The 24227-nt window shown below is 28.2% G+C and overlaps 2 protein-coding genes across 4 annotated transcripts in view; both read left to right on the top strand.

The window, feature by feature from the left end:
* Positions 1 to 1676: 1676 nt before the first annotated feature.
* On the top strand, positions 1677 to 7471 carry Arp5 (Actin-related protein 5). Its single transcript, XM_089221796.1, has 8 exons — positions 1677 to 1994; positions 2072 to 2169; positions 2229 to 2445; positions 2511 to 2794; positions 2872 to 3081; positions 3162 to 3245; positions 5654 to 6070; positions 6710 to 7471. Exons 1-8 carry the CDS (start codon positions 1886 to 1888, stop codon positions 7298 to 7300), a joined length of 2010 nt encoding a protein of 669 aa, XP_089077922.1. The 5' UTR covers positions 1677 to 1885; the 3' UTR covers positions 7301 to 7471.
* A 7701-nt stretch (positions 7472 to 15172) lies between these two features.
* per (period circadian regulator) overlaps positions 15173 to 24227 on the top strand; it is a 41983-nt gene continuing 32928 nt past the window's right edge. For 2 of the 3 annotated variants that reach the window (XM_089224576.1, XM_015513905.2), the window contains exon 1: positions 23694 to 23891. The gene's annotated coding sequence lies outside the window, so the exon portion shown is untranslated. Of the gene's footprint in view, positions 15390 to 23693; positions 23892 to 24227 lie in introns of those variants that run through there. The other variant, XM_015513904.2, reaches the window with a different exon arrangement.

Genomic DNA, 24227 nt, shown 5'->3' with positions numbered 1-24227 from the left:
TTTTAACCTGATTGGAATTCTTCTATCGCATAAAACACCTGATGCTTCTCTCCACTTAATCCTATGCTTAATATCTTCGCCAAAACCACCATTCTTTTAAATAATAATTTGGATCTTAAGTACTTGAAACTATCAACTTCGTCCTCTACCTCGCCCACCAAATTCACTACATGCCAATTCTGATTTAATATTTGGACTCCAAGTCCAAGATGAAAATTAAACTCGTTATACACAATTTTATTTCTACTAATTTTTAACCTTTTATTCTCAAGTGCTTCCCTCCATTCTTTCAGTCTATAGTCATATCGGTGTGATTTTACGCTTATTACATGGTTTTAATTGTAGATTAATATTTATTATTGCTTAGCAGTTGGCGATCTTTGTTTATTTTAGTCTAATACACTGAAAGGGGAGAGTTTTTCGGTAAATATTTCATAATGTAAAAAGACAATTGATATATATATATATAATGACACATACATTTGGAGGGCTAAATCATTTTATGCACCCCCCTTAGTGCGTCAATGTACATAACTACACGAGTCAATGCGACGTCTGAACGTTATTGAATGTGTTATTAAAGTTCATCCTTAAGAGCTTTTTTACTATACAACCTAGGCTCAGTAGATTTTTTACCGTTTATACCGTTCACCTGTTCACTGTTCAATGGCTCTCAAACGACTCAAACGAGTAAACAGGGTGATTTCCCTGATTTCCATGACTTTTTCCAATGTATAATAAAAAATCAGCCATATCTCCCACCAAAATAAAATCATTTGATCCCCTCTGCTCTGACTGCTTTGAGTTGCAGTGGCGTAATTACCGCTGGGAGATGGGATTTGTGTGTCGTATCCCCCCCCCCATGACCTTTTTTTTAAGATTGATTAACTACATACCTATGTACTTCTTTATATTATTATTTTTTTTTTTTATATATAAATGTATATATTGAAATCAAATACCTCGGCGAATTAATATTATTATAAATAGCCTATATTTTATACATTATAGAAATAATACAAAAAAAACAAATCCTTTATGCTAGTTGTACATAAATACTTCGTACCTAGTTCGTTTTAAATGCAGCCACGCAAGTTTATCACTATTGCAATATAAATATGATTTGTGTAAGTTTTGATTTTATTTATGCATCGTGTAGTGGTACAAAAATAAACAACCGAGCAGTAAAGTATTATTTTATCATGGATCGACGACGATCGAAAGACTATTGTCATATCTGTCCTATCTTATCCTATCCTAATATTTTTCCGTAGTCCTATTGAACTAAAAATAACTTATCGATTTGTACACTTTATCGGAATGTATTCCATGTCTCATGTGTACATAAATATATTGCTCTGAATTCTGAAAGATGCTTATAATACATTATTTTTATTTTTTTTATGGGAGGGGGGGTTATAGATAAAATGTTAAAATATTTTATCCCCCCACAAACATGGGCAAATTACGCCACTGTTGAGTTATTTATCGAACAATTCAAATATAATATGTAATTTTTTTGAACACTCCAAACAAGGTTCTTACTAATAAACTAATAACAGAAATAATAATTAATAATTACAACTAAGTAGCATTTTGAAATGTTGTCAACACTGTTGTTAGCATTATCAAATTATTTTTACTCAGATAAAAATTTTAAAATATTTTTTACAAAAATTGAAAACCGGTGAACTCATCTCGTCACTTATATCTTAAATTTAATATTCATTAATGATTGATAATTAATAATTTTTAGGTAGATTAGGTACAATATTATTTCAAAAATGTAAATTATTAATTTAGGTTGTTTCGTTATACAATTTTTTTCTTATTATTTATTTAAGTTACATTAAATAATTAATGCTTGCATTATTATTTATTTAATATGGCAGAAGAAGTCATTATACTTAAGGACCTCAAACTAGTTCCAGATAAATATTACGATTATACACAAACTTTACGAAATTCCAATACAGCCATAGTCATAGATAATGGTAGCTATATTTATCATACAAATTTGCTATAAATTGTAACATATTTGTTTGTAATAAACACCAGTTTATTTAATTAGGTTCGTTTACTTGTAAAGCTGGTTGGGCAACGTCAAATGTCCCAAATCTCATATTTAAAAATATTTTAGCTCGGCCAAGGAAAGAACGCGGAAAAAAAGTAACAAATTAAAAATTCATGTTAACACAGTTTTAATTTTTTTTTTAATGTTTCCTTAGGATGGCGAGACATTAATAGGGAATGATATACCAAACATAGAAGCAGTCAGATTTCAGTTAAAATCACAATTTGATCGTAATGTAATTACACAATTTAATGTCCAAGAACAAATTTTTGACTACACCTTTTCACATTTGGGCATTGACAGTAACGGTAGCATAAACCATCCAATAATAATAACGGAACCAGTTGCGAATCCAAATTATTCTCGGCTTTGTAAATATTCTAACTACTTCACATAGTAGGTACTTATTTATTGTACATTAAATATTGTTTTTCAGTAATGTCAGAATTATTGTTTGAATGCTACCATGTACCTGGCATTTGCTATGGAATTGACGGTCTATTCAGTTACCAACATAATGGTCATAATGAAAAAACAGGACTAGTTGTGAATTGTGGACATCATACAACACATATTATACCTGTAATCAAAGGTACTCCTGACTTAATTAATAGTCGTCGAATTGATGTTGGTGGATATCATATTACTTATTACTTACACAAACTTCTACAGCTTAAATATCCAGCACATTATAATGCTATAACACCAAGTCGAGCCGAGGTATTTTAAAACAATATGTACTATAATTAAACATGTTAACTATATTTTTATTAACTATTGTTAAAATAATATTAAAGGAATTGCTTTATGAACATGGGTTTTTGGCAGTTCATTATACTGATGTATTAAAACAATGGTCAGATCCAGAGTATTATGATCGCAATGTGAAAAGAATTCAACTTCCTTATTCTATGGCTGTTGTTTTAACACCAGATCAACAACGAGACAAAAGAAGAGAAATGGCTAGAAAACTAGTTGAGATGAATGCTAAAAAAAGAGATGAAAAAGTAATAATAGCTAGTTTATATTACTCATATTTATAAATATAAATTTAATATATAATCAAAAATTTTAAAATTTTGTGCAGTTAGCTGAAGATGAAGAACAACTTCATCAATTATTATTAATCCGAGAGATGATTGAAGATGGAGAACAAATAGAAGAAGTTAGAGTAAATATTCAGATTATAAATAATTTAGTAACAACATTTTGACATGTATATGGCTAGGGTCATTCTATAAATTTGTGTGACACCAAGAGTGTTACTATTACGTCATTATGTTGAGGGCCAGTAGCTTAAAATATTTTCTGTATTTTTTTGAATAACTTCACTTTTAGTTGCCATGGCGACCGAAGATGAAATCAGTGTTATAATTTTATAAAGTTAGATTGCCTCATTATACTTTTTAGATTTGAAGCGTAACAATGATAATTATATTAATTACTTCATACTTATTACTTTCTATGTCAAATGAAATCAGTAGCCACATGACATATATGAGGGACAATGTTTAATTTTTAATGTGTGCAGCCCAACGTGCCCTAGGTATTTGCCTTAATAATTGAAAAAGTTATGTATATGGCAATGGGAAAAGAGTAAAATATTTTATAGAAATTATTAATTGAGCCAACGTTTATCAAAAACCTGAGCTACATCAAAAATAACACTTGTACAAAATATTTTTTTATTCTAGTGAAGAGTTAATATAATTAGGTCAACTGACCTGTAAATTTTCTGGTGTTGTATGTGACCTACCAGAAAGATGTTCAGCGCTTGTCTTTTGGTTTAGACTAACAAAAAAAAAAAAGGTGGGTAAGTTGTGGATGTCGCTTTGCTGTACAGTAGTTTACAAGTGGGTTACTGTAATGGTTGGGATTAAATTTGAATCCAATGATATTATATCATTGTATACGAAAAACGATTCTGAGCGAAGACGGCTTATCTGTCTAGGATATATTATAGATTATAAAAAATTTTCAAATCTTAGATTTAAAAAGAAAAATTTTTATGAATTTCTAGTTTGAATTAATTTGCGAATTTTCGTGATTTTTTACATATATTGTCAAAATTCAAACTTTGAATGCTTTTAAAAAAGAATTTTGACTATGTATTTCTTTTATTTTTCAACTGCTATTGTAAAAATATATTATGAGCCTTGAATTAAATTTTCAAATCTTAGAAAAGAATTAAAAAGAAAAACTTTTATGAATTTCTATCTAAGATAATTTGAATATTGCCGTAATTTTTACGTATTTAGTCAAAATTTGAACTTTAAATGCTTATAAAAAAAATCGTGGCTACTTATTTTTAATATTTTTTAACTGCTATTGTTACAATGTGTTAGAAGTCTTGTATTAAATTTTCAAGCTTTTCTACCGAACAAATAATTTTTTATCGATATTTATAGAAAAAAAAACTAAAAAAGTTGAAAAATTAAAATGTCAGTAAACAGCTCAAAACAAATCTAAATATTTTGAAAATTTAATCAAATATAGAAAATGCCTATATAAACATTCAGTGCAAATTTCAAGTATGCGGTCATTTGTTTTAGAGTTACACCAAAATACAGAAATCGCCAAAAGTGAAAATCCAATGTTGTAAAAATTTAAATTTCAAATGCTCATAAAAATGTTATTTGAATTTCCGGTAGACTTTTTATTTGTGATAAAGATTGAAAAACATTTAAGGAATCTTGTATTATATTTTCAAATCTTAGATTTAAAAAGAAATTTTTTTATGAATTTCTAGCTAAAAATATTTTGTGAATTTTTGTGATTTTTACGTATTTTGTCAAAATTCAAACTTTTAATGCTTATAAAAAAAATTGTAACTATGAATTTATTTTATTTTTCAACTGCTATTGTAACAATATATTAGTGGCCTTTTATTAAATTTTCAAGCTTTTCTGCCTAACAAATAAATTTTTATCGATATTAATTTTAAAAAAACTAATAATGATCGAAAATTTCACATGCCTATGAATAGTTCAACTTAAGTCGAAAATTTTTGAAAATTGCATGGTGAATAGAATATACTCATCTAAACATTCAGTGAAAATTTCATGTATCTAAAATTACATCAAAAACCAAAATCGATTTGGTCGAAAAATGAGTGTGCTTAAAATTTTCTGTTTTCCCCTTAATTTTTAGTTTGTTTTTCTCGATTATTTAATCGATGATAATTTTTTACTTTTGACCTCCCAAAGTACCAACTAGATTCACTGTCTGATTGAACGAAGTACTGAAGTCAAAAATTGAAGCACTTTTACTGCCCCAAAACGTGATGACAGACACAAAAAAAAAAAACACACATCATGGTAAAATCAATACATTCATTGCTCCGCTTAGGATCTAAAATTATCCTATGAGACATACCTGAGGTGATTTTGCATACCAAATGTATGGTTAGTTTCGGTTTAAATTGCTCTAGCAAGTGAGTGACTACTAGATTCAACGTACATACATTTAACACCGGTTTATCATGTTTGGCCCAGTAGTCTATATACGTCACATCTGCTTTTATTTCTAAAACCAAATTATATGTTATATTTGTTAGAAGTTCAATTGTTATGTTTTCAGGAAGTTTTACGATCTCATGGATTAAAAAATGAAAAGGATTTAAGAAAATTAATTACTGATCTTCAAACTAGAATTGATAGGGCGAAATCAAAAATTGCAGCTGCTTCTCATAATGCTTCCAATATTGAAGACCACATAACAGAGGAGCCTAAATTAAGACTTTTTAAAAACAAAATTCAATTACCAAAAGAAGAATCTATATCAAAAATTTGGCTTAATGATATATATAAAAAAAGGCAAGATATAATTGATAAAAAAGCTGTTAGAAAACAGCGTAGACAAGATATGGCTAAGAGAGGAACAGCTGCATCTTTAGAACGAATGCGATTAATTAGCCAGCTAGCAAGGAAAGATAAAAGAGATGATGATTTTGGTAGCAGAGATGAAGATTGGGATGTTTACAAAGTCATAAATAAAGTATGTTCATTGTTCATATTCTATTAAAAATATTTTTATTTTTTATCGTTATTTTTAGTCTATTCTATATATTATTTTAGTTTATATTTAACTGCTATAAATTATCATTAGATTGATTCCTCTTTAGACACGCTCCTACAAGATGTATTATTTTAGTATTTTAGTAGATTTCTTAAAAATAATTACATTTTGTTCTAAAGTCACATCTTAGTACTAAACATGAATTTCAAGTGTAATAAAGATTTTAGAGTGAAAGGTTAATTATAAATAAATAATTTTTCTTAGTAATTCTAAAATTATTTTTGTTGAAATAAATATTTTTGAAGTATCAACAAATACTAAAAACATACACAATCCAGTTTTAGTTTACAAAATATATTACAATCAATTCTTTTCAATTTAGAGATTTAATAAAAATATATTTATTGAAAATCAATGCATTTTGATACAATGTATGGCTCAACCTTTATATTAACCAAACTAAAATACATACTGGATAAGTAATAATTTATCACAAATTTTATCATACTACTATAATTTTATATTTTATTATTATTATTGTTATATTTATATTTATAATAAGTAGAAAAATTTCATAAATAGGTTTTGACTACAAAAATGTTAATATGTACATTTTAGGAAGGTGGTGATACAGACAGTGAGGAGGAACAAGAAAAAATATCAGAGCTTGAAGAAATTTTACGATTTTATGATCCAACATTTGTTAGTTCTAACTCCAATGAAGAACAAAATCCAAAAGAAGCTCATCAATTACATTTTGGTATAGAGCGGATGAGATGTACAGAGGTACTTTTTCAACCATCAATAATTGGTTGTGGTCAAGGTGGAATAACTGATACTATAGAATTCATTTTGAAAAAATATGATGCCCAAACAGCTAATGATTTGGCAGAAAATGTTTTCTTAACTGGTGGTCCAACTAAATTGCCCTATTTCAAACAACGAGTGTATAGAGACCTCCGAGAAATGAGACCATTGGAATCTAATATTAATGTAAAATTGTCTGACTCCCCTTTTCTCGATGCTTGGTATGGTGCAAAAGAATTCGCAAATAAGCAAGATTTTCATAAATATTTGTTAACACCCGAAATGTATGCAGAAATGGGTGGTGATTATTTTATTGAAAACTCTTGTTCCAATATGTATTGTCCACTTCCTGAAGCTGTTCAAGAACCTGAGGGATTAAGTGAACAAAATACAGAAATTTAACTATTTTTAATACATTAAGATTAGTATGTAATACATATACATAATTTATTTCTTATCAACTATAATTTATGTTATTGTACAAAATTAAAAATTAAAAATTTATAAATAAATTATAAACTTATTTTATTTTATTTTTTTATACATATTTTAATAAAATAAGTGGTTTTGTAATTATGTCTTTCTATTTAAGTGCATTATTCAATAATTTATAATTCTACGATATTATTATAATACAATTTTGAGTTTAAATTAGAGTTCAATATAGATATAAAAATATAAAATCATAAGTTAAATAATGTGCATATAACATAATCTTGTTATGTGTTGAATATTTTATGTTTTGGGGTTTAAATACAATTTTAAGTTGAACATTATTTAAGACAAGAATAGAGCATTTAACATAATACAAGAATAAAAACATTTTGTATAATTTAAATGTAAATTTAATAAAACACAACGAAACAAAACATATTATCATAAATTTTACTTCTAATTTTTATTTGTGTAATTATTTTTAATTTATATCTCATCCTCCTCCTTCATTAGTTTTCCACTGGTCACAATACACAATTTTAAGTAGATGTGTTAGAATGCTACTTTAAAAATAATACTCAATGGGTCAATATCATATCCAATTAATAGTCATAAAATATTTTTTGGATACATTTAGCACTATTCCGAGTATCCCACAAAGAGGCAATTCTTAATATCCACCAAAAATTATTTTGTTTTATTTTCGTTTTCATATTATTAAAATGTATCCAAATTAAATTTAGCTGAATTCAATTTTATAAATGTATGTAATTTATACATTTATGTGAAATATGTTACTTATCCATTATTCTCAGATGAGATTATGATGTACTTACTATATTTTATTTATGATCATTGTCAGACCAAGTTTAAAGTCCACAAGGTCAACTGATCTACAGTTATAACTTTAAATTACACTTTAAAATTACAAACTAAGTACATAACATTTTGTTTTTATTTGAAAAATATATGTACAATTATAGATACTGTTGTTAACCCTTTTGCTAAGGGGCTAAATTTTTTTTCCATGAAACTATAATAATTACTCTATTCATAAATAAGTGTACTTAATTGAGTTATGGTTATGGTACTTAAAAATACTGTTGGTCAGTTTAACATTTTGATCCTGAATCCTGATACTAAAATATACCGTTGGTAATCTAGCATTATTTTCATAAAATCTGCAAAAAAATTCGCAAGAGAAATCTTCATAAACTATAATATTATGTTTAAGTACCTATTAAATAACACAAATATATCTAAGTATGTATATATCCATTTTAGATAATCACCTAAATTTAAAATCTCAAACATTTTATTTCTATATTCATTTTTAATTTAAAAAAGCGGGTAAGTCGTGGATGACGCTTTGCTGTACAGTAGGTTACAAGTGGGTTACTGTAATGGATAGAATTAAATTTGAATCCAATGATATTATATTATCATTGTATACGAAAAACGATTCTGTGCGAAGACGGTTTATCTGTCTAGAATATATTATAGATTATTAAAAATTTTCAAATCTTAGATTTAAATAGAAAAATTTTTATGAATTTCTAGTTTAAAATAATTTGCGAATTTTCATGATTTTCGTGATTTTTACGCATGTTGACAAAATTCAAACATTGAATGCTTGTATAAAAAAATTGTGCTAATATATTTCTTTTATTTTTCACCTGCAATTGTAAAAATATGTTAGGAGTCTTATATAAAATTCTAAATTCTAAGATATAAAAGGAAAATTTTTAATGAATTTCTAGCATAAAATAATTTATGAATTTTCGTGACTTTTACGTATTTTGTCAAAATTCAAACTTTGAATGCTTTTAAAAAAAAATTGTGGCTATATATTTCTTTTATTTTCAACTGCTATTGTAAAAATATATTATGAGCCTTGAATTAAATTCTCAAATCTTAGAATTAAAAAGAAAAACTTTTATGAATTTCTATCTAAGATAATTTGAATATTGCCGTAATTTTTACGTATTTAGTCAAAATTTGAACTTTAAATGCTTATAAAAAAAATCGTGGCTACTTATTTTTAATATTTTTTAACTGCTATTGTTACAATGTGTTAGAAGCCTTGTATTAAATTTTCAAGCTTTTCTACCGAACAAATAATTTTTTATCGATATTTATAGAAAAAAAAACTAAAAAAGTTGAAAAATTAAAATGTCAGTAAACAGCTCAAAACAAATCTAAATATTTTGAAAATTTAATCAAATATAGAAAATGCCTATATAAACATTCAGTGCAAATTTCAAGTATCTGCGATCATTTGTTTTAGAGTTACACCAAAATAAAGAAATCGCTAAAAGTGAAAATCCAATGTTGTAAAAGTTTATGGTACCCTTCGTTCAGAATCTAAAACTAATAATGATCGAAAATTTCAAATGCCTATGAATAGTTCAACCTAAGTCGAAAATTTTTAAAAATTGCATGGTGGATAGAATATACTTATATAAACATTCGGTGAAAATTTCATGTATCTATGGTCATTTGTTTTAAAGTTATATCAAAAACCAAAATCGATTTTGTCGAAAAATGAGTGTGCGTAAAATTTCACGTTTTTCCCTTAATTTTTAGTTTGTTTTTCTCGATTATTTAGAAAAGTATTGATAGAATTTTTTACTTTTGACCCCCCCAAAGTACCAACTAGATTCAATTTCTGATCGATCGAGGTACTGAAATCAAAATTCGAAGCATTTTTACTGCCCCAAAACGTGATGACAGACACAAAACAAAAATAAAAAAATACACATGGTAAAATCCAATACATTCATCGCTCCGCTCAAAATCTAAAATTATCCTATGAGACATACCTGAGGTGGTTTTGCATACCAAATGTATGGTTAGTTTCAGTTTAAATTGCTCTTGCAAGTAAGTGACTTTATGAATAAATAAAAAATAAATAATAAATAATAAATAACCTTATTGTATATTAACAGTGTTGCAGTGATTATTTATAATATATAAGTAGGTACCTATAAAACATTATAACATAATATAATGTTAACTTACTCCTGCCTAATATGATTTAATTCATACAATGTCGATGGAAACCTTACGTACTTATTAAATATATTAGGCATATTCAATGCATCACATACTTCGGTTATGCATTTACTAACTGAAGGTTGACTCAGAGATGAAGCTCGATTTTCCCCAACGTCCTGCTGATAAGAGCCACTTGCGAAAAATCGTAAAGCCGTTAAAACCTAAATAGTGCAACACACGTTTAACATATTACGCAGGTATACTTTAGGCTATGTGATATATTATTTGGCTCACTTTACGCTCAATACTTATAGCAGATTTTCTAGAGGGGGGTTCAAGGTATATGGACGCAGTTCATCTATTAATAAATTGACTAGAGCTTTTGTGAGTCTGAATTTTTTGACGAACGCTCTTTCAGTCAATGCTATAAAATAAGTATGATATGTTATTCATATAGGTAATAATAGTTATTAAATATTTAAACAACTAGGAAAATTCATATTGTCTTTCCTCCATAATTTCCAAATTGTTAATAGCTTGGATGTAATTTAAATTTAAGAAATGTTCCATTTTCGCATAAGTTAAAAGTACACAAGAGATACCTACACAAAAAAGTTTCACAAAAAAAACATTGATAATAGTAATTAGTATGCTAAAATCACGATTAGTGTGGTGGATACTTACTCTAATAAGTTAATCTAAAACTTTAGTGCACCAATTCAAAAGTTTTAGTGAACCAATCTTCAAAAATACGGTTTTTTGGTCTTGCACTAATAGTTGAACTAAAATACGATGTTTTAGTGTACTAATATATATTTGGCATGCTAAAATAAAATTCAAAAATATAGACCCCCAGAATCTAAAAAATGTACATTTATTGTCTGAAGTTGTCATTTTTAGCTCTAAGGATATTTGTGTAGGTACATTGTTTACTTATAGGTACTTTATACATATTTATGCAGTTATATTTCTAAATTTGGACCATAATTTTATTTTTTCTTGGAACTACAGAGCCTCTGTAACAGCGGTACTTATGTTTACTGTTAGATCATTGTAAAAATAGATGATCATACGATTTAAGGCTTTAAGAAGACGCTACACACATATTTGTCGTCCTGTCCCCGTCTTACAACTGCTGAAGACCTGAAGCTAACACCAAATTTACGCTTAGCAGATCATGTTTAACATAACTCTGTACTTATTACCTTAGTTTAAAAATTAGAGTAAATTGACCCATTATGAAATTTGATGGTAAGAATATTGTTTATGTTTTGTATGTAAGTTTTTTACGATAACTTAGTTTTTGAGGGAGTTATGAGCATTTTTAATTTACACTTTTTATATTTGCATAACTTTCTAAAGAATTTAACTATTGTAAAAAAAAACATCATAAAAACTCAGATAATGTTTTTAACATCAAGTTTCATAATAGGTCGATTCACTCTAATTTTTAAACTAACGGAGTTGAACGTGATCTACTTAGCGTAAATTTGCTTTGTTATGTAATTGTTAATCGGAGACAAGTAGACAACATAGTATGCTAATGTCACGTTCATAAACAGTACTCGAATGGGAACAAGCATTAAAGATGAACGCTGATTTCAGTTCGGAAAAAACGTTTCTGCATGTAATAGATAAATCGTACAGCAACTTACAACGGACTCCCATAAATGTATTGAATTTAAAAAATAGGTAACAAGAATATTTTAATACAAGGGCACAGGGCACCCATCAGGGGGTGCAAGGGTGTGAGATGTTACTCCTCAAGAAAATTTATTGCAAATGTAAAAAGTTGTTTGTTGTCAATTTGGTTTGAAAAAATGCAATTGACAGGTTATGTTTTAAAATCTTATTTTTGTTCACAAATAAAATGTATATTTTCGAGTTAATTATTTTATGATTGTCAACCCCCCCCCCAAATAGGTTTTGATTAATGGGCGCCCTTGTATATATTAAAATATTAAGTTTTAGAAATTTATTATTTTGTATGAGTACCTAAATTAGATTAGGTTTTAAATTATAATTCACGTACCGTACGTAGAGGGAGACTTAGATAAAGTTGAGAAAAATATAGATTGTGGCAATTGAGCCAGAATATAGCAAAAAGTACCTAATAAGTAATATTTATCTATTTAAGCTATGTTAGAACGAGAAATCGTTGTTTCAAGCATAAATATATCCAAATTCGTCGAAATTTAAACTTTTAACTTTTAATTTAATTTACTTTTAAAATTGTAAAAAGTAAGAATTTAATTTTTTTCTTGTAAGCACAACTTTTTTTAACAGTGGCGTAGCCAGGGGGGCACAGGGGCCATGCCCGCCATGGGCCGTAATAAAGCCGCGGCGCCCTATTATATAATAATATATAAAAAATAATCGTAAATTTATTACGATTGGCTATGTACCGGTTGGGAGTTAAAATTAAAATAAATGTTATGTTTATTGTTTATCAAAACACCTTAGATTGATAAGCGGGTCATTATCCAAATATTTGGAAAATTGAAAACACTGTTATTATTGAATGTTATTTATAAAAAATTTTTTGCCCCCCTCCTTTGTAGAAATCCTGGCTACGCCACTGGCTTATAAGAACTTTGAATTAAATTTTCAAATCTTAGATATATGAAAATATAAAATTATTTGAATATTTAACTAGGTTCAAGATAATTTGAACATTTTCGCAATACTGACGAAGCTTATCAAAATTCTCACTTAAAATGCGTTATTATTTCAAATACGCTCATAAAAAAAAATATTGTAAATTTAGTATTTATATTTTATGATCAAATTTATTAAATTCCAATAGGTATAATAACTTTTCTTTAAATTGCTAAACAGTTAAACATATAACTTATAATAAGAGATACTGTTTTAATTTTTCAAGCTTATTGACAGAACATCTATTATCGACATTTATAGAAATAAATACTTTTATCAATACTTGGTAAAAATGTCAAGTACCTATGGTTACTTCTGAAATACCTACCTACATAAAAAAAAAATTGATTTTGTCAAAAACTCTTTTAGCGAGAAAGTTCCAGTTTTTCCAAGGTTATTTTGAAAATTAGGTTCTTAGAATAGGTATATTTATTTGTCTGGAATTCGGAGTATAACCTTCTCCATATGATGGATATAGTGATTATCAGATAATGTCGACGACCACTTTCACAGAAAATGGTTACACTCAAAAAAATAATCCAAACCAAGCACTAGTGACATAAAGTATGATATTTTTCACTAATTTAAATCTTATATTATTAATATTATTATTAAAAATTGTAATATTTGTATGAAATATTTGTTATGTTTAGCGGAATCAGCTCACGTTGCATATAGTTGACGTAATGACGTAGGTCGTAGATATACTCGTCAGTCCATAATACATTTATATCTTAATATATTATATAAGGTACCTCTGTCAATATCAATAATAATTAATGATATATAATATGCTCTTATATAAGTGTTTGCTTCAAAGAAATAATCCAACATAGATTTTTATGTATCTTCTAGCTATTATGCATTTAATTAATCAAGTTGTTTACGTTTATATTGCCATATTGGTATAATGTATACAGTATAGAGACATAATAGACTCTTGGATTATATATATATGAATATGACCTAAGAATAATACTGAAAGCCACAAGCCACAGTCTTAAATACAATATGTGATACCTAATGAAAAATCAAGATGCTAACATAGGTATGTAAATGTTACATGACAATGTAACCTAACCTATACTACAGAACAACCAAAGGTCCAAACCTTACGTAACTAATATTGTTGTATAAAATATTTAATATTATAGTAAGATCATATTTTATTTCATTTAAATTTAATTTATATACCTATATTGCACCGTGTAAGTGCGTTTTTGGAGAACAGTGAGCCAACATAAATGAACAAATATTTTCTAATGGTAGGCATATTGGTATTTACAATCAAGTTTAAGTTTATCAGACTTTTAAACAGTTGAAACGCCAGATATATTTGCTAAAAGTTAATTATTTTCAATATTCTAAAAGTTCCATCCTAAAAGCCTAAAAGGCTTCTTTTATCAAATTCTCATGTTACTTATTTAACTTATAGCAAATACTCTTATTGTACCTTTTAGGAACAGATATTTTTTTTTTTTTTTATTGAACGGCAGCATAGGCCATTAGCTTTGAGTTTTATACAATTATATACTTATAAATATTTACATAGAATAGGAAGAAAAAAAACAGTTAGGTATACAATATTAGTGACTTATTACTATACAGATTTGTATATATAAATAAAGGGAAAAAAAAATTTTTCAATATTAGCCATTAGGGATAAGGAAAATAAAAAAAACATGTTACACTTTACCCCGGTCTCTCCTACTTTATTTAAATTTTTAACTTATACCTAGGTAGGTACATTATTTCTGAACATTTTTATACAAGCCGATAAACACGGCGATATCGAATATTGAACTAAAATGGTAAATTATAAATTGATTGACAGTAATTTTCAATCGAGTTGCAGGGCTATGTGCCTAAGCCTAATTAAATTATCGTTTCGTTAGGTAGAACGAATAAGTGGTAAAATAATTGCATCATTTGTAGGGCATTATATAGATACTACATGATTAACACGGGTGAGTGGCGCACATACAACTTACTCTATATAATAATACCTCGGTGGCTGGGCGATCTCAAATTACGCCTGGAGTAAAAGGCGAAATGTAACAGTGTCTGCGATCACACTTATTAGATATAGAGCTCAGATTTCCTCGAAAATCGGATTTTCCATGGGATAGCTAGTGTAGTCTTATTATCTCCGGGGAACGTATATCAATACATTATTAGTTGGTTGTTAGTTTATTGCTACGGTTTCTCAAAGCAGTCGAAAATCTAGTGCGTTCTGCGTCGCGACGTTATTTGATTTATCTATTTATCGTACCACGGCGTCATTGATTAACTATAGACAATAATTTTTCGTATACCAATATAGTCGATTTATTTCCATCATAAACATGTATGTTTTTGTATGTTTTGTGAATTGTTTATTCTTTGACAAATTATTTAAGAGGTAAGCATTTAACAATATTACCATAATTACTTACAATACATTTTAGAATACCTAGTTATTTGATATATTACATACCTTACGGCTTGCACGAAAATATTTAAAATATGATTAGGTAATGTGTTGGATTCGATCTTATTATATAATGTCTCATCTCAGTCATCTGGTAGGTAAGGGGTGCATGTATACCTTATAATGATGTCATATATTGAAATTCAATTTTTTTTTTTTTAACATTTTTTGGAAATTAAAACAATTTGTTGAAGTCATTTTCATATTTTTATGAAGCACGATTATTACGATTTTAAGTTATTTGTTAACATTTCTTCACAGTTACAATAATTTCTCTTCACACTACTCTTCAGCAATCTCATTTTTTAATTTATAAATGTTATACCTGTATAGTTACCATTGCAATTTCATAAATTATAATCATATTTGATGTGAATTTACGTATGCTTCTTAACCTAACGATTAACTTATAATCCTTACTACCTATTTATATTTATCACATTATACACTATATAGGTAGGTATCTTGTATAATGTATAGACATATTATAATATTATAGTACCTACAATCATTTAGAGTTTAGGTTGCTCATGGGTATTTTAAGTTAATTTCGGCTCAAGCTTATGATAAAACTTGTATTCAATTGTCAAGCTTTGACCAGTCGTGATGAAACTTTATAGGTATAGGAGATAGAAACACCCTAAAACACAGAAATCGGATTATTAATATTGATTCTAGAAAGTAGAAAGAGTTTGATGCTAGAAGCTAATAAAAAAATACATATAATAATAATGATATCATTGTTTTCTACTTACTTTACTATTTAAAACTATAATATATTTATATATTAAATATAAAAATTTACTTTTAGAGCATTCGTTTGATTAATTAAATAAAATAGGTACTTGTATTTATGGGCTCCATATGGTTATTTTTTAATTTTTCATGGGAAAGGGAACAAAAAAAATTCTTAAATTTAAGCTAAATAAAGGTTTATTGTTATTTCAACATATGAATACAAATATATTATGATTCATATGATTAACATTTTTATGGCATATAATAATTCATTAAAATACTTTTTAATTAGTACAAGAAAAAAATATAGTCAAATGTTTTATTCGGTATCGGTAAATAAAAACTGCTAATTTCTTTGTTTCATTCCAAAAATATTAATGACTCTTAAATAAAACTATCTTTGTTCAAGTTCACTCTTTCACGATTGATGCTCATCATATACACAAGTTATTTAAACGATCTTCAATTGTTGTCGATCGAAGCCATGTCTTTACTCTTTTTAATGTACTGAACGATCTTTCTTCTGTGAAAGTTGTTGGACGCAGTGATAATAATACGTTAAGCATTAGAAAAATTGCAGGATAACGATCAAAAAAATGTCATCACACTCGAATTCAAACAAATGATAGGAATCAATCCAACACTGATAAAGTAATAACAAATATCAGATTCCTCAACAATATTTTCAATTTGATAGTTTTAATTAATAAGCTTAATTTTTGCTTTGAAATCATATATGGTGTACTTTTTAATACTTGCAGTACACTTAATATTGAATACCTATGCTTATTATTTGCATTTGAAAATCGTTAGGTAAGAGATGATATAAGTGAATCTGAGAAAGGAATAAAGATAGAAAGTCTGTAAAAGCGTTTCATAGAATCTATTTCGTAATAAGATCGATGTTTTTGTTTGGATATATTCCAAGCTTTCCAATCCATAAACCTTCGTCTCCTCACAAACGCCCCATGGTATGTAAGTAACAGATCCCTACATCATGATCTCAACGTTCCAACGATATCTGCACTAGTTTTGCATAACTAATAATTTTCACAAAAACGTCCTAAATCATCCTAATCCCTAGTCGCCAAGCTAGCATCTAAAACACTACCTGACAACCCTCCTCGTCGTCTCAAACGAAAATGGCCACGTGATTTTCTAACCAATTAACCGAAATTATATATTATAAATACATTTATTTTATACAATTAAATTAAATTTAAATTAAGTTCATATTGGAAGTAGTGTCAATCGACTCTCCCTTCCCTCAAGCCGTCCAGTCTGGTAAAAATTGTTATCCAAATTACTTATTGTGTATTTTTTTCTTTTTTTTTCTACTTTAACAATAAAACAATTCTAGAATAAGATCGATGTTTTTGTTTGGATATATTGCATGGAATTTAAATTACTGTGTACATTTTTTTTCTGCTACATTTAAGGTAAAGTAATAAAAGGTAGGAACCGGGCCTACCACACTTGCTTTTCGGGCATGCCATATGTGGCACGGTCCCAAGCAAAAAAATGTTATTGTATAATAAATTAATATCTTATACGTCACTGATGTAAAAATGTATAGACGCATAGTCACACGACTCCACGCCGCGTGCTGTGTGACGGGAAACATTTCGTACGCACCAACACGTGGGCTGCCGCCCCGCAATCGGTTTACCGGCGTGTCACGTACCTTGCCGCGTGCCCACGTGACGCGTACTAGACCTACGTCTGAGAGTCACATAATATCGCAATTCACCACGCAATCGTATTGCTGCAGGTAATAAACAACACGTGTTATTGCCGCACGTGTATGTACTGCGTTGTATAGTTTGATGTAATGTACATTATAGTGGTTGCGGGTATTGTTTCCGTTGTCGTCATCGCTACCTTTTGGCTTTCGCTATCGGTAAAAGTAAAACTTTTGAGGGATGTTGTATTCGATTTTTTTTCACTTACAATGAAAATTTTTATCATATTCGAGTCGAGAAAAAAGCCGAAATAAGTTGAAAATTTTTAATTACCTTACATAGCACAAAAGAGAGAATATTTTGAAAACGATTAACAATTTTGAATGGGTTCCAAAACAAGCCTTCCCGGGGCCTTGGATGTTATTTTTATCTTTAAATTTAATACTAGATCAAATTAATCAAATATTAAAAATAGTGAAGTAAAATTAATTATTCTAAACGTGAAGTTTGTTAGATTATATGTTTGTTAGGCTTTAGACGAATACAACATATGCATTTATGAGGTATGGCATACAATTAAAAGATTGAAAATTTTGAAATAGACAATTTTAATCCCATAATTATTATATCAAGGCAAAAAAATATAACGTAAAAGTATGAAAATATAATCACTATTTAACTACCTAATTAATATCCATATGCATTATTAATTCATATATAAATATATAATGTATAGTTCTGAGCATAGAGATTAATAAATGCATGGGTGTCCATTGAGGGGAGGACAAGACTGGGAATTTGTCCCTTTCCCCAGGAAAAATTGTATGAAATCATGATTTAATAAATATTAACATGATGTTGACAATATTAAATAAAATGTTTCAGTGGCATGGCGAAGGACTATATTTGAGGCACGGAGGGGTGGTGGGTGTTCTCAAAGATCATCTGATGTGTTAAAAAAAGCATTATTATTTAAATGAATAAATATATTTTATCTTAAAAAAATTTTTTAATGTTATTGTGATGGGTGGGGTGGGTGGTGGGTTTGACAATATAACTGTGCCTCATAAGTTAATAAAGTTTGCCACGCAACATTTAATGTTTAACTTTCTGGTCATGAAAGAAGTACAAAAGTACATAAAGCTATAGGTTATATAGGTGATACACGACTTTTATTATACTAACGTCACATAGGTACTCGTGAAAGATAATTATTGATCGCTGATAATTTGTGGTGTTCCCATAAACATTCAATACAACCGATATTTTTTCAGAAACTTAATGTTTTAACATTTAAAAAACATGATTTACGATTTATGAACTATTAGCTGATAATAAAATATACGTAGATACCATGTGTGCTGATTTTAGTTTTTCGCATTAAATATATATACAGTAGTTGTTATTTTTAAGACCTTTTTACAATGGATAGGTATTCAATCACTTTTTAATCAGAAAACAGTAAGAAAACACTACTTTGGTGTAGTATCTGAACCACTTTCATTGAATATTGCAAATGTTTCTGCAGAAGATGGTTCAAGCCCGTCGGCCGTCATGCTCTACATTAATAGATATACAGTAGCTGCTATGTGTGAAAATAATTACAGTGAATCATAATTATCCTGATTGAGGATTTTATATTAACAAATCAAACTTATTGGATGAGCTTAAGCACAAATTTCAAACTAAACCATAATATATGTTTCTTCTGTTAATTATGATTTTAAGAATAATGTTATTGCACCAAAAAGGAATTTTAAAATAGAATGACTGATACAATATATCACTGATTAGTTTATTCTATAGACATTTAAATGGCGGTTTGTGCAAGTACTATGTAGTTTTACGCCCTGCTATTGTTAAAAGAAAACTCCTAGGGGCTAGGAGCATTATTCGTTAAAGATTTTAATTTTCACGTAAATAACATAATACGCAATATTAATGGTATCGAGATTCTTTTTCACAATCAACATTTTTTATAAGAATTACGTCTAATAAAAGAAAAAGTATCACATATTAATTGAATACTGCTCAATAGTCATGGGCGCCCATCGGGGGAGGGGGACAAGACAGGGCACTTCCTACCCCCTGGAAAATAATATTATGAACTTGTAGCTCAATAAATTTACCTTATTACCAAGGCAAATTATTTGTTGAAATCACTTTTAAGATATGAAATAAGTATAAGTATATTAACATCATAGATAGTCCGTATATACGTAGGTACTAATACGTAAAATTATTTATAAAATTAAAATAAATAAAATACAGTTTGGATATGAATAAACTTGTTGGCTTGGATTTTTACGAGTGTTCAGTAATGACTGGAAAGGGAAATGGAGTTCAAAAATAATTCATGTAAAGATAATAAATCATGTGAAGAAAATGCCAATCTAAATAACTTGTGAAATTTTCAAGTATCTACAACTTATACTTTTTGAATAATTACAAATATTTAAAATCGTTTGAGGATAAAACATTATCGTTACGCTATTTCGTAAAAATTTAAAATTCAAACGCACTTAAAATTTTTCCTATAACGATGCTTCGAGTTTTCTCTATAGCTACTTGAAGGAAAACTTATGGAAAACTTAGTTTTGTATTTTTAATCCTTAGTTATAAACGAAAAAAATTTGATGATTTTTCAACTTCAAAATCACTTGCAAATTTTCGCGTTTTCGACAGATTTCGTAAAATTTTGAACTGTAAACGCTTATTAAAAAAAATTGTGACTTACGATATTTAATTTTTTTTTTTAGCTACAACAAGAACAACTCATAAGGAACCGTGTATTAAATTTTCAAGTTTTTTTGGTCGTCCAACATTTTTTTACCGACACTTCAAAAAAATATTCTCAAAAAAATCGAAAATTTCAGTGGTCTATAAATAACTCAAAAAAAGTCGAAAATTTTTGAAAATTAAACTGTATATAGATATCACTAACATTAACATTTGGTGAAAATTTCAAGTATTTACAGTGATTAGTTTTTGAATTACAACCATATAAAAATATCGATTTGGTCGAAAACTGGTTTTGCGTAAAAATTCCCGTTTTTCTGTAATTTTTTTTTGTTTTTCTTGATTTTTTTGAAAACTGTTGGAAAATGATTACTTTTTACCTCTATAATGCACCAAGGATATTCACTTTTACATCGGAAACCACCCTCAAAGTTTGAAATCGAAACATTATTTCGACTAGTTATGCTGAACACAGACACAAAAAAAAAACACACATCATTGTAAAATCAATACATTCATCACTTCGTTCAGAATCTAAAATAGTTCAAATTACGTAACCGATTCTATTGAACACTATTACAGACTTTCTATTTTTATTCCGTACTTCGATATTCACTAATATCATCTCTTTCGCGACGATTTTCAATTACAAATAGAATATAGCTAGCATTCTTAATAAGTCTACTGAATCCTACGAATATTAAAAAGTACACCATTAATGATTTCAAAGAAAAAACTAAGTTGATTAGTGATCATTATGAAATTGAAAATATGATAGAGGAATCTAATATTTAATATCAGTATTGGATTGATAAAAATTTGATCGACCCCTGCAGTGTGATGAAATTTCGTTTGTCGATTTATTGGATCATTGCTCATCCTGCGATTTTTCAAACACTTAATATTTTTATATCACTACCTCCGACAACGTGCACAATAGAAAAATCGTGCAGTACATTAAGACGAGTCAAAACGTGGCTTCGCTCGACTACAGGAGAAGATCGTTTAAATGGGTTGTGTATGATATGGGCGTTCATCGTGAAAGATAGTTAACGCAAACATTCATTAATATGTTTGGAATAAAACAAAGAAATTTGCAGTTCTTATTTACTGATACCGAATAATATACTTAATATTATATTATTTAATTTATATTTTTTTATATACTTATTAAAATTATTATTTATTTATTTATTCGTAAGGAAATTATTCCGTTCAAAATCTAATATAACATGCATGTTTACATTTATATGTGAAAAATAACATAAAATCTTTATTATCTTACATTCGAAAATTATTTTATTTTGACCCCCTCCCCCTAAAATGTTACCTTTGGGCGCCCATGTCAACAGTCAATACTTACAAAATGAAAAAAAAATAGAAAAAGACAGGTCCCGATTTTGTTTTCACTAGTGTTTTGTATCTTGTGTGACGTGTGACATAATCTGCAATTAAGAGGTAAATCAGGAGGTAATGGAAATTTGTATGATCTTTTAAAATTTCGAGCTGAAGCCGGAGACGATGTTCTGTCTGAATATATTTATCAACATATTCAGATGTTCTAGTAAAGCTAAATACATATATATCACACATCGCATTCAAAATTAATTAATTTTAGTATGCTTACACATATTATTACATGAGATAAAATTTTTCGAGAAGTTAATATCTAATTAATTTTAGTATGCAATGATTACATTTTTAGAAAAAAAAATAGTTGATAATTTTTTTAAATGATGTTATACGAGCTATATCTTAGTAAAACCATTGCGGGAACAAAATTAATTTATTCGTCACCACAACGCATAGGACAATATTGTCCGAAAATAATACAATTTTATAGTTTAGTACCTACCAACTACGGCAGGTATGTGTGATGGTTGATAAATGATAAGTGAGGCATTTAATTGTTCGGAATTTATTTTGACTTGTATAAATGGTTGGGCATAGCCGTTTTCGACCAAAAACGTACCCTTCCCTTTTCGGCCGATTCACTTTTCGACCAAATTTAAAAAAGACTGATTCCCTTTACGACCAAAAACAAAATTTTTTGTAAAATTATGGCAATTATATAATTATGTAATTTTGACAAAATGTTAGAAGTATAAGTTGGTATTGAATAGTACCAAGACATTTGAATTAGATTTGAAAAACCTTCAAAATTTAAATAAATGAAATAATAGGGATAATTTTTAGTGTGTGTGTAAAATTAAATATCGTTTTGTAAATAATTTTGTCACGAATTGTATTTTTACGAGTATTGTTATTTTACAACATTTTATGCAACTTATAAAAAACTATATTATGTAGCAGCAATTATTTTATTTTTTTTTACATATATTATATTATACATTTTTGTTTTGGCCGAAAAGGGAATCAGTCTTTTTTAAATTTGGTCGAAAAGTGAATCGGCCGAAAAGGGAACGGTACGTTTTTGGTCGAAAACGGTCTCGCCCAAATGGCTGAGGGTGAGTTGCGGCCCAACCTTTGGTTTCCGGTGTTGGAGACCGGTGAATTCCGGCCCGATAATATTTTAGGTATAGGTTAGTTTATGAATTTTAAATATTGTGCTATTTTGTAATCGGTAACACATCGATGTGATGTATATACCGACAGCATTGTATGAAAGTTAGCAGGTAAAAAGTTCGACATTTTGTTCTAATTTTACCTCGTTACCAGGACTTTTATAGTATGGACACTGTCTTTTGAACAGGTCTATAGTTTTTGAACATATACTACATAAAGTTATATTACTCGTTTAAAAATAACAATATATAATACATTTTAATCTTTTTTTAAAAAAAAAAAAACAAAACCCTTCTTTATAAATTAATTTAAAATAATTAATTAAAACTAAAAAGCCAATGTATGGACTTAATTTATCCTGACCTAACCTCCTCATCCCTCGTGAGTACCCATGTTCGGTAAACCACAATCATGAAAATAATAATAATAATACTAACAAAAAGGTTACTCTCAAACTTTCTCTCTCCCACCCCGTAAGGAGCGCATTGCCTTAACAGCCGCGCTAGATCGTCGTCGTTGCGCTGCTGTATGAGTGCCTGTGTAGTGTGTATCACTTGCACTGCTGTTAGTGTTCGTTGTTAAACCAATGTCACGCATACTATTTTTTTTCTCTATCAACGGACTCACAATTCACATACTAAACAGCCGCACGGGTGTCGACTCTCAACCAATTCCGCTGTATTCCCGCCAACTGACTTAGATCGTAGCTGTTGCTCTTTTGCCACGAAATTTAGCAGTTTACCTACCGGTGAGGCACAATTTTTTCTACTCAAGTGATCTCAAATCATATTATCTAAGTTAGATATTATATAGTATTACTAGCTGAATTACCCGTCGTTGCCGGGTTTAAGTATAAAAACGTATGTAATCTGGCAAGATTAAATATTATTTATTCTATTTAAATAAAATGTAATCAATAATATTGTTGAAATAATATTTCATACATATTTTATTAGTTAATAGTTATCAAGACAATTTTATTATTATCATAACCTATTCTATAAGTTATACCTTTTGACCGTAGTTTCGTTTGAGATAAGTTTTAGCCGTGAAGGTTTATAATAATCGTTTTATTATTAGTTAT

Source organism: Diuraphis noxia, unplaced genomic scaffold (genome assembly GCF_037042655.1).
Source record: "Diuraphis noxia isolate RWA-SAM2 unplaced genomic scaffold, SU_Dnox_SAM2 contig0003, whole genome shotgun sequence".
Taxonomy (NCBI): Eukaryota; Metazoa; Arthropoda; class Insecta; order Hemiptera; family Aphididae; genus Diuraphis; species Diuraphis noxia.
Note: the sequence above shows the minus strand (reverse complement) of the source record. Positions and strands in the feature narration are given on the sequence as shown.